Genomic DNA, 11,989 nt, shown 5'->3' on the forward strand with positions numbered 1-11,989 from the left:
ATGAGGATGGAGTGATTTTGTATAATGGTTGGAGGAAGGATGGGGTTATTTCATTTTAGGGTTGGAGAGAGAAGGTGGTGGGGTTTGTATTAGAGTATGAATGAAAATGGGTTATTTTATTTTGGGGTTAGACGGCGGTTGGGGTTATTTTGTTTCATTGTTAGAATGATGTTAAGGTTATGTTGTACTAGGTAAAGAGGGAGGACAGAGATATTTTGTATTAGGACTATTTGGTTGGGTCACAAAAAGATGAATTTGGTTGAAGCCTTAGGTTAATGGTGAGATTCGAGCGAGCAAGAATAGGTTCAGAGCTAGACTTTTGATGTAGAGGGTTGAAGCAAGGCAAAAGGACGAGGGTAGAGTAAATAAAATAGTATGGCGGTCAAAGGCCTCAGGTTTATGATGAAGGTGGATTGAGTTAAAGTGACCATGAGGTTAGGCCTTTGCCTTAGGATACAAAGGAAGGTTCAGTAAAAGTAAAAGAGTTTCAACATAAGCCATCAGCCTGATGTTTTGGATACACATGGATACACATGGCCTCGGCATACTGATTAACCCCATCCTTCCCCATACACATGGCCTCGGCCTACTGAGGAATGCACATCTAAGTAGAATGGTCATGACTGCATGGAATGGGTTAAATGAAAGTAAAAGTTTAAAAATAATAATTTGGTGTGTTGCTTATTGGGATAGAGGGAGGGATGGGGTTAATTTGTTTTAGTACAAGAATGAGATTGAAGTTGTTTCATGTGAGGGGTTCGAATGAGGATGGGGAGTGATTTTGTATAATGGTTGGAGGAAGGATGGTGTTATTTCATTTTAGGGTTGGAGATAGAAGGTGGTGGGGTTTGTATTAGAGTATGAATGAAAATGGGTTATTTTATTTTGGGGTTAGACGGCGGATGGGGTTATTTTGTTTCATGGTTAGAATGATGTTAAGGTTATGTTGTACTAGGTTAAGAGGGAGGACAGAGTTAGTTTGTATTAGGACTATTTGGTTTGGTTCACTAAAAGATGAATTTGGTTGAAGTCTTAGGTTAATGGTGAGATTCGAGGGAGCAAGAATAGGTTCATAGATATTTTTTTGATGTAGAGGGTCGGAGCAATGCAAAAGGACGAGGGTAGAGTAAGTAAAATAGTATGGCGGTCAAAGGTCTCAGTTTTATGATGAAGGTGGATTGAGTTAAAGTGACGGTGAGCTTAAGCCTTTGCCTTAGGATACAAAGGAAGGTTCAGTAAAAGTGAGTTTCAACATTAGCCATCAGCCTGATGATTTGGATACACATGGCCTCGGCCTACTGAGGAATGCACATCTAAGTAGAATGGTCATGACTGCATGGAATGGGTTAAATGAAAGTAAAAGTTTAAAAATAATAATTTGGTGTGTTGCTTATTGAGATAGAGGGAGGGATGGGGTTAATTTGTTTTAGTACAAGAATGAGATTTGAGTTGTTTCATGTGAGGGGTTCGAATGAGGATGGAGTGATTTTGTATAATGGTTGGAGGAAGGATGGGGTTATTTCATTTTAGGGTTTGTGAGAGAAGGTGGTGGGGTTTGTATTAGAGTATGAATGAAAATGGGTTATTTTATTTTGGGGTTAGACGGCGGATGGGGTTATTTGGTTTCATGGTTAGAATGATGTTAAGGTTATGTTGTACTAGGTTAAGAGGGAGGACAGAGTTATTTTGTATTAGGACTACTTGGTTTGGTCACAAAAAGATGAATTTGGTTGAAGCCTTAGGTTAATGGTGAGATTCGAGCGAGCAAGAATAGGTTCAGAGCTAGACTTTTGATGTAGAGGGTCGGAGCAAGGTCAAAAAGACGAGGGTAGAGTAAGTAAATTTAGGTAGCGTAAGTAAAAAAAGTATGGCAGTGAAAGTGTGTTCAGTGCAGATGTGATCTAGGAAGAGTGAGTAACAGTAGCTTTGTAAACGAGGCCTCAGGTTTATGATGGAGGTGGATTGTGTTAAAGTGACTGTGAGCTTAGGCCTTTGCCTTAGGAAGGTTCAGAAAAAGTGAATTTCAACATTGGCCATCAGCCTGATGATTTGGATACACATGGCCTCGGCCTACTGAGGAATGCACATCTAAGTAGAATGGTCATGTCTGCATGGAATGGGTTAAATGAAAGTAAAAGTTTAAAAATAATAATTTGGTGTGTTGCTTATTGGGATAGAGGGAGGGATGGGGTTAATTTGTTTTAGTACAAGAATGAGATTGGAGTTGTTTCATGTGAGGGGTTCGAATGAGGATGGAGTGATTTTGTATAATGGTTGGAGGAAGGATGGGGTTATTTCATTTTAGGGTTGGAGAGAGAAGGTGGTGGGGTTTGTATTAGAGTATGAATGAAAATGGGTTATTTTATTTTGGGGTTAGACGGCGGATGGGGTTATTTGGTTCCATGGTTAGAATGATGTTAAGGTTATGTTGTATTAGGTTAAGAGGGAGGACAGAGTTATTTTGTATTAGGACTATTTGGTTTGGTTCACTAAAAGATGAATTTGGTTGAAGTCTTAGGTTAATGGTGAGATTCGAGGGAGCAAGAAAATGTTCATAGATTTTTTTTGATGTAGAGGGTCGGAGCAATGCAAAAGGACGAGGGTAGAGTAAGTAAAATAGTATGGCGGTCAAAGGTCTCAGTTTTATGATGAAGGTGGATTGAGTTAAAGTGACGGTGAGCTTAAGCCTTTGCCTTAGGATACAAAGGAAGGTTCAGTAAAAGTGAGTTTCAACATTAGCCATCAGCCTGATGATTTGGATACACATGGCCTCGGCCTACTGAGGAATGCACATCTAAGTAGAATGGTCATGACTGCATGGAATGGGTTAAATGAAAGTAAAAGTTTAAAAATAATAATTTGGTGTGTTGCTTATTGAGATAGAGGGAGGGATGGGGTTAATTTGTTTTAGTACAAGAATGAGATTTGAGTTGTTTCATGTGAGGGGTTCGAATGAGGATGGAGTGATTTTGTATAATGGTTGGAGGAAGGATGGGGTTATTTTATTTAGGGTTGGAGAGAGAAAATGGTTATTTTCTATTAGGGTTAAAATGAAAAATGGGGTTTTAGGGTTTAAATGAGCTTGGGTTTATTTTGTATTGGGGTTAGAGTGAAGGTGCAGTTATTTTGTATTAGGCTTGAAAAAGGGCATCATTGTTTTATGTTATGTTTAGAATAAGTTTTGTCTTTTTTTTTTTTGTTATTTTGTTTTTTGAGTTTTAGGGTTGGGGGGGTGTATGCAGTTATTTTGTGTTAGGGTTAGTATGAGATTTTTGGCTATGGTATATTGGGTGTGTTACGAGTGCGTATTAGGGGACCTATGGAGAGCCGTTCCGAGTGTGGAAGCGCCGGTGACAAAGACGCATCGACGGTGGAAGTCATACTGCGCACACACGGCAACACTGTGCTTTACACACTCCTCAAGGTCGCCTCGCACGACGAGCAAAACAACGCACCCACGTCTCGGATGCCCAGCACGCTCTCGCCGAGGCTCTCCTCCAACGCACCGGATAACACTCGCCCAGTTCGTGGCACCTTTTGTCGCCGTTTTCCACCGATTAGCACGCCAAATGCGCCGCCGCCCGTTCGGCACGCCGGTAGCGTGGCACGCTTCGGTGAGCGCCGTATCAAACGCGGCGTCGTTACGCTGCCCTTCCCGTCTTCTCAACACACGGTGGAGCCTCTCGGAGACGAAAGAGCATTTCTACGCTCGCCAAGTTGAGCTTTCGCCCATATTTCGCTCGACAAACGCCGAGAGAAAACACAAGTGCGAGACCGTCGCTGCCACACGGCTGTGCGGCATCGAGCGAGTTGAGTCTACAACGTTCTCATGTGGCTTTTAAGGGCCGGCCCCCTCGCTGCAGCGGGAGGTTCTACAGAACGCTGCAGCAGTTTGTGCTCACTCGCGCTCACAGCAAAGCAGAACAATGGCAGAAGTCGCTCCAGCCCCAGCCGCCTCGGCGCCCGCCAAGGCCCCCAAGAAGAAGGCCGCCGCCCGCCCCAAGAAAGCCGGCCCCAGCGTGGGCGAGCTCATCGTCAAGGCCGTCTCGGCTTCCAAGGAGAGGAGCGGCGTGTCTCTCGCCGCCCTGAAGAAAGCCCTGGCTGCCGGCGGCTACGACGTCGAGAAGAACAACTCACGCGTTAAGCTCGCCGTCAAGAGCCTCGTCACCAAGGGCACTCTGGTGCAGACCAAAGGCACCGGCGCGTCGGGCTCTTTCAAGCTTAACAAGAAGCAGGCCGAGGCAAAGAAGAAGCCGGCCGCCAAGAAACCGGCACCTAAAGCTAAGAAGCCGGCCGCCAAGAAACCAGCCGCGGCCAAGAAGCCCAAGAAGGTAGCAGCCAAGAAACCCACTGCGGCTAAGAAATCCCCCAAGAAGGCCAAGAAGCCCGTCGCGGCCGCTAAGAAGGCAGCGAAGAGCCCCAAGAAGGCCAAGAAGCCGGCGGCTCCCAAAAAGGCGACCAAGAGCCCAAAGAAAGCCAAAACGGTCAAGCCTAAAGCAGCTAAGCCCAAGGCGGCGAAGGCGAAAAAGGCTGCCCCTAAGAAGAAGTAAACAGTAACGCCGTTTACCTTCATGTCTTGTTTCTCTATTCAACGGCTCTTTTAAGAGCCACCCACAGTTTCATAAAAAAAAACAGCTTTTTTCCCCCCTTGTTACTGCACAATGAATTGATTGTTAAAAAAAAAAAACACTCAACAACACAAAAATAGCTCTCATTAGTTTCCCCACACAATAATTATATATGATCAATATATATATTTTTTTGGTTTGGTCATACGTGTTACATTTGAGCGGGAAAGGGAAAGGAAACGCGGGGCACGAGTGGGGGTAAATGTTTCTTTCTTTAACCCGTTTTCTTTCTTCCTTTCTTTCTCTCTCTCGCTCACACAGACACACAGCACGAGAGGAGGAGGGGGTCGGGTAGGAAAGCGAGCAGAGGTGGGAGGACGCTAGAGTCTGACGGCGGAAATGCGATTGGCTGTTGGTGCGCGTAGCTTTTAGCCAATAGGACCGTAGGCGATTTTGCTATATCAACGGCGCTCGTTGGCCGGCGTGCATTATTTCAGCTTTGTTCGACGAACACGACTGACGCGAATCATGAGTGGAAGAGGCAAAACCGGTGGTAAAGCTAGGGCCAAGGCTAAGACTCGTTCGTCCCGCGCCGGACTGCAGTTCCCAGTTGGCCGTGTGCACAGGCTCCTGCGTAAAGGCAACTACGCTGAGCGGGTCGGCGCCGGCGCTCCCGTCTACTTGGCCGCCGTCCTGGAGTATCTCACCGCTGAGATTCTCGAGTTGGCTGGCAACGCCGCCCGCGACAACAAGAAGACCCGTATCATCCCCCGTCACCTGCAGCTGGCTGTTCGTAACGACGAGGAGCTGAACAAACTGCTCGGAGGAGTCACTATCGCCCAAGGTGGTGTGCTGCCCAACATTCAGGCTGTACTGCTGCCTAAGAAGACCGAGAAGACTATGAAGACAAAGTAAATTGGCGCTCTCCGTTGATTTATCTATACACAAAGGCTCTTTTAAGAGCCACCCATTTTTTCTAAGAAAAGTGCTGCTCCTTTACAAACAACACTACATATTCTTCACGTGATTTCCAACTGCATAAAAAAATAATAGCTTTATGAACCGAGTTATTATATAAACACACTGCCATGCAATACACAATTGCCCTTTTTCATATATTTCACGTACTGAGATCAACACCCTATGCATATGTGCATGTATACACACATTCTCTCGCTCTCTCTCACACACACACACTGTGTTTAATGTTCGCTGTAATGTACAGTACATTGATTAGTTTGATCATATTATTGTTCTTATTATTATATATTCTTTTAATGCTTTTTTTTCTTTGTTGTTTTGTATTACGGGAGCCCGCCGTTTTGCTTTTAGGTTTGAAAAGAAGACGCCCAATAGTGTGTCACCGACGCATTGCCGGCCGCCCAATGGGAAACGGACAACTTCAAGACGCCCAATGAGCGGCAAGCGGCTTGAAAGCTTAAAAGCCATGTGAAGCGAGCAAGAACTCATTCTCTTTCTTTTCTCCGAGAGGAGCAGAGTTCAACGCGATGGCAAGAACCAAGCAGACCGCCCGTAAGTCCACCGGTGGCAAGGCCCCGAGGAAGCAGCTCGCCACCAAGGCTGCTCGCAAAAGCGCCCCAGCCACCGGTGGCGTGAAAAAGCCTCACCGTTACAGGCCCGGCACCGTGGCTCTGAGGGAGATCCGCCGCTACCAGAAATCTACTGAGCTGCTGATCCGTAAGCTGCCCTTCCAGCGCCTAGTGCGTGAGATCGCTCAGGACTTCAAGACTGATCTCCGCTTCCAGAGCTCCGCCGTCATGGCCCTGCAGGAGGCTAGCGAGGCGTACTTGGTGGGTCTGTTTGAAGATACTAACCTGTGCGCTATCCACGCCAAGAGAGTCACCATCATGCCTAAAGACATCCAGCTGGCCCGCCGTATTCGCGGAGAGCGCGCTTAAACAGAGCGCTTCGACGTTTACCTGAAATACCCAACGGCTCTTTTAAGAGCCACCTACCCGTGTCCGCGCCGAAACAGCAAATGTCCGCCTCACCTCGGTGTTGCGTTTATATAATGTAAGGCTATTATGACGCGTGCGCTTCTAAATTCCATAGGACTGAGCGAGCGAAACCGGCCGTGAGACAGTGGTTGTGAAGATTAGGGAAAAAAAACAACTTCTATATGTGCGTCTATATATATATATATATATATATATATATATATATATATATATATAACGTTTTGTACTACATTTCACATCAAAATCGCCATATTTAACGTGTTTTAATACATATGAATACTTTTAATACCTATCAATATGTTTATACATATTTAATAGTTTGGAAACAGTTCATTCACCCCAGCAGAAAGTAGAAGCCACTGCCCTTTCAGTAGAACACTACACTTTACACTATGTAGTGTTTAGGCCGGTTTTGGCCTATTACAAACGGCATTAGTCATGGATGGAGCGTAGATCCCACCGCGTGGTGAAACTATACAACTTCAAGTACAGTTTCAGAGAGCAATGTATGTGTATATTCATATAATGAGAGCTTGATTTGGGGTACTTACGTTTCATACATATGCAACATGAGTTTGATTGCATAGAGAGTAAGCGAGACCAGCTGTGTTGTTTGTGCTTGCTTTTAGGGCAGCAGTAAAGGAGGTAAGTGTATAGTCCGGAGAGGAATGTTTGTTTGTTTGTTTGTTTTTAATCTCTTTCAATACCTCTACCAGAACAATGCATGTCTAACTCTAAAAAATTATATGTTTACTCTATATGTTAACTCTATAAAATTCATGTTTCCCGTCACATTGTTTGTAAAATTAACCCAGATCAGCGGGAAAAACGCCAAAATTAAATGAATGTTGAGTCAGTATTGTTTTGTGCTATACTTCAAAAATTACCTTATTTAGTACAGTCTAGCTTGTCTGGAAGTATAACCCTTGAAGTATGGAGCAAATTAAATGAACCTTCCCAGCACATGTAAAATGATCATTAGAGAAGCCTAGGGAAAAGAAATAGTGAATAAATACTGGCAGGGGTAAAGTGTTTGTCCTGCCTAGGATGCACCCGGTTATGTAATAGAGAGTAGAAGCCTTTGAGCCTTGAGTACAGTAGTGCTCTTCTGTGTGGTGAATAGAAGGGCTTTTGGAAGTGCTCATTGCAAACGACCACCGTTGTTTTGGGATCATGGGCATATATGTCATGGATGGAGCGTGGATGCCATCGTGTGGTCAAACTAGGCAAATGCAAACGTTAACTAACTAGATTTATTCGTGTGAATGTTACAGCTTTTTCATTTGATAGATGGTTGTGAACTCCAGTACGTCTACTAAGTCATTTGTATTGCGGTGTTATTTTGGTTAGTGTTTTTTAAAGTACATTTTTAAAAATGTTTCTATTGAAGCATACTTCAGTTCAGGGCATTTGAGAAGCCAGCATGGTTACCAGTTCTCATGCTGCCAGGCAATGAAATGGAAACTTAATTTAGGGCAATTTTATACACATTAAATATGATTGTTAACTGCACCAATAAATCTAAAAAGTAATTACATGTCTTGTGGGATGATTGTCGTTTGGGCTTGGGTTTCATTTTAACAATATGCTAACGATAAAGTCGGACAGAAGGAAAAAAAAAACAAAACAAAACAAAAAAAAAAACCTCCAGACCGTATAACCTCCTTCCACAACTAGATAAAATGTCTTGTTTTGAAGAATGCTTGATAGAAGCTGTCTTTAATGAAGGCACTGTATTAGCCATCATGACAACCAAACAGCATGCAGTTAGGTAAAAAGCCTCCAATTCACTCACTGCTAGAAGCCTTTGAGACAAATTGTAGAGTAGTGCACTTCTATGTAGGACCTTTGTTTCCTTCTCTTTAGAGCCCTTAAACTCTGTGTATCAGTTTATATTGAGGTTCCCATAATAATCATAAATCAATAAAGAAAACCGCTCATCTGCTATAGCTAAAATATGGAAAAGCATACGCACCCTGCAAGGTTTCGGTCAGAGACTTTGTTCAAGGCATAGGTAAGTAACAAATGAATACAAAAAACTCTTTCTCCTCTTTCTGATTTTGCTTCTTTAAATGTCTGCATGGACCAAAAAATCAAAAAGATGAATTGTTTTATATTTTGCAGATTTACATTTTGACCACCAGATGGCATCCACGCTCCATTCACGTACTACGACCACAGACTTAAAGCTTAGCCCTGAAACTCCATCAGAAGCCTAAGGGGTAGGTCTAGCCAAACTGCTTCCACTCACCCAGACTTCATCATGAGCTCTACACTTACTTTGCTTACCACAATGTCTTTCCATATTTCTTTATCATCCACTAACTGCAACATATGGTAAAAGCAACATTACTTAAAGCAACATTAACTCCCTCTGTGTTTATCTAATCTAACATGACTTTTATTAGAAGATGTAAAACGAGCCTGAGAAATCCAAGGCGTAAACATGTAGTTTTAGTTGGCCTCATTAGGAGCTTTTCCCTTGTATGCAATAATATACCATTTATTCGATTTGTGTTTGATCTTTCTTTCTTTAAATGTCTCTGTGGACACTATATCTTTAAGTTGTAGTGTATTAGATCAACGACTACAATTCCCATGATGCCTAACTAAAGATGGTCTCTGACCAAAACCTTGCCAATTAAAATTGACTCATCTGCTATCAAGACCTGACTGAGGAGCTGGAGGCCAGTGGAGCAAAGCTAAAATATGGAAAAACATACGCACCCTCAAAAAAAAATTAACCTGCATGGTTTAGGTCAGAGACTTTCTTCAAGGCATAGGTAAGTAACAAATGAATACAAAAGTGCTAACAAAAGTTTATCAACAGCCGACCGTACTGCCTCCTCCCTTGTAAGTTAGCTTCTCTGCTATTTAAATGTAACTCTTTCTCCTCTTTCTGATTTTGCTTCTTTAATTGTCTCCGTGGACAAGAAATCAATAAATAAATCAATAAATAAATAAAAAATTGCAAGATTATTTGTTTTACATTTTGACCACACGATGGCATCCACGCTCCATTTACGTACTATGACCACAGTCTTGAGGCCTAGCCCTGAAACTCCATCAGAAGCCTAAAAGACTTGACTAGAGAAGTGCACTTCTGTGTAGTGTATACAGTGTAAGGGATTTAGGAAGTGCCCTATTGCAAACGTCACCGTTGTTTTGGGATCGTGGATATATGTCATGGATGGAGCGTGGATGCCATCGTGTGGTCAAACTCGCAAATGCAAACGCTAACAACATAGATGTATACGTGTATGTGTGTGAATGTTACAGCTGTTACATATGACAGATGGTTGTGAACTCCAGTAAGTCTACTAAGTTCTACCAAGGAACTTTTGGGCATTTTAGTAGCCAGCAGGATAACCAGTTGTCATGCTACCAGGCAATGAAATGAAAACTTATTTTAGGGCACCGTAATTTTGTTTGGGTTTTAACAATATGCTAATGATAAAGTAGGGCAGAAGAAAACAAAATACTCAATACTGTATTATCTCCTTACAGATCTTAATAAAGTGCCTTAAATAAAGAGTGCTTCTACCAAGCATTCTTTAACTAAAGACATTTTATCATCAGTTAGGTAAAAAGCCAACAATTCTCTCATTAAGAGTCAAACTGTAGAGTAGTGCAGTTCTATGTAGGACCTTTGTTCTCCTCCCCTTAGAGCCCTTAAATTCTATGTTGTATGGTTATGTGTATGTATGTATGCATCAGGTTATATTGAGGTCAACATAATAATCATAAATCAATAAAGAACACCGCTCTGCTATCAAGACCTGGCTGAAGAGCTGGAGGCAAGTGGGGCAAAGCTAAAAATTGGAAAGCGGATGCACCATCAGCGCAAAAAATCATTTTAACCTGCAAGGTCAGAGACTTTCTTCAAGGCATGGGTAAGTAACAAATTAACACAAAAGTGCTAACAAAGGTGTATCAAAAGTCAGCCGTACTCACTTGTGAATTAGCTTTTTTGTGCTTCTCAAATTTAACTCTTTCTCCTCTTTCTGATTTTGCTTCTTTAAATGTCTCTGTGGACCAAAAAAAAAATATGTATTTTTTATATTTTGCAGATTTACATTTTGACCACCAGATGGCATCCACGCTCCATTCACGTACTACGACCACAGTCTTAAAGCTTAGCCCTGAAACTCCATCAGAATCCTAAAGGGTAGGTCAAGCCAAACTGCTTCCACTCACCCTGACTTCATCATGAGCTTTACACTTACTTTATATCACCACAATTTCTTTATCATCCACTAACTGCAACATATGTCTAAGGCTTTATCATCCACTAACTGCAACATACTTTGCTTTCCACAATTTCTTTCCTTCCTTTCTCTTCCACTAACTGCTAACCAATATGGCTGTTATTAGAAGATGTATAGTGGAAACCTGAGGAATCCAAATGGTGTGGGTTTAGTTTAAGTTGGCCTCAATTTACTTTATGTGCAAAAATATTAAAGTGGTGGTTTGTGAGAGAGAGAGAGAGAGAGAGAGAGAGAGAGAGAGAGAGAGAGAGAGACATGCATTTGTAGACATATGGCTTGCTTTATGCATACTCATTCATTCTGACAGAAAATACAAACCCTGTACTGGTTTGTGTGTTTCTTTAAACGTCTTTATATCAATGTGTCAATGACACGATTTGTCTTTATCCTGTAGTGTCAAGATCAAGGACTACAATTCCCATGATGCCTAACTACAAGTTCGAAAGATGACGTTTTATTGATTATCTATCTATCTATCTATCTATCTATCTATCTATCTATCTATCTTCATCTAATGATGAAATCCGATAACTGCACGTCCAGTCACAGTAAAAAGTAAACCGTGTGCCATGGTGTACAGTAGTGGGGTGATCTTCGTGGGTGCTTGTTTTATGCTTGCAAGGTCGTAACCCTAGTACTAAATAGCCATTTATGTGATTTATATTCAGGTGCATTGAGGAAGGACTAATTTTGTCATGTGTGTGTGTGTAATAAACGCTGCGCACGTTAGAATGGCGTGATGTAGTGTGACTTTGTTGTATACGAGACCGAGGCGCACATGGCGACAGCCATCAGAGGGCTGACCGAGGTATTTGTCGTGTTAAGACATATGTTAGCTACTTTTAATGTTCATACATGTGAAACGTCGTTTTTTTTTAGTCCTTACACTACTGGACCCTGGTTAGCTCCGGTGTGTCGTTGTTAGCACGATAACGTTTGCTAACTTGCCAAAAATGAAGTAGATAATGATATCCGATAACTCGATTTTGCCGAGAGCCTAAAGTTGTACACCCAGTCACAGCAAATTGATGTAGAACTGCCGTTGCTGGATCTATGTGTGGAGTTGTACATAGCTTGGAGCCAGCTTAGCGATTAGCAGCGTGGCTAACGCGGCTAGCATAAACAGTAAAGCGCAAATATGAGCCTAATTATGAGGGGTCATTATTTGTTGACC

At 42.4% G+C, this 11,989-nt stretch overlaps 2 protein-coding genes across 2 annotated transcripts; both read left to right on the forward strand.

Moving 5' to 3' along the window:
* Window positions 1–5,096: 5,096 nt before the first annotated feature.
* LOC140547068 (histone H2A-like) lies at window positions 5,097–5,483 on the forward strand. The gene has a single exon (XM_072670589.1). It carries the CDS (start codon window positions 5,097–5,099, stop codon window positions 5,481–5,483), a length of 387 nt encoding a protein of 128 aa, XP_072526690.1.
* Window positions 5,484–6,076: 593 nt separating this feature from the next.
* On the forward strand, window positions 6,077–6,487 carry LOC140546618 (histone H3). The gene has a single exon (XM_072670001.1). It carries the CDS (start codon window positions 6,077–6,079, stop codon window positions 6,485–6,487), a length of 411 nt encoding a protein of 136 aa, XP_072526102.1.
* The last annotated feature ends 5,502 nt before the right edge of the window (window positions 6,488–11,989 follow it).

The sequence above is a fragment of the Salminus brasiliensis genome, chromosome 24, assembly GCF_030463535.1.
Source record: "Salminus brasiliensis chromosome 24, fSalBra1.hap2, whole genome shotgun sequence".
NCBI lineage: Eukaryota > Metazoa > Chordata > Actinopteri > Characiformes > Bryconidae > Salminus > Salminus brasiliensis.

Coding starts and splice junctions, on each gene's coding strand:
- LOC140547068 (XM_072670589.1), top strand. CDS start 5,097: ATGAGTGGAAGAGGCAAAACCGGTGGTAAAGCTAGGGCCAAGGCTAAG.
- LOC140546618 (XM_072670001.1), top strand. CDS start 6,077: ATGGCAAGAACCAAGCAGACCGCCCGTAAGTCCACCGGTGGCAAGGCC.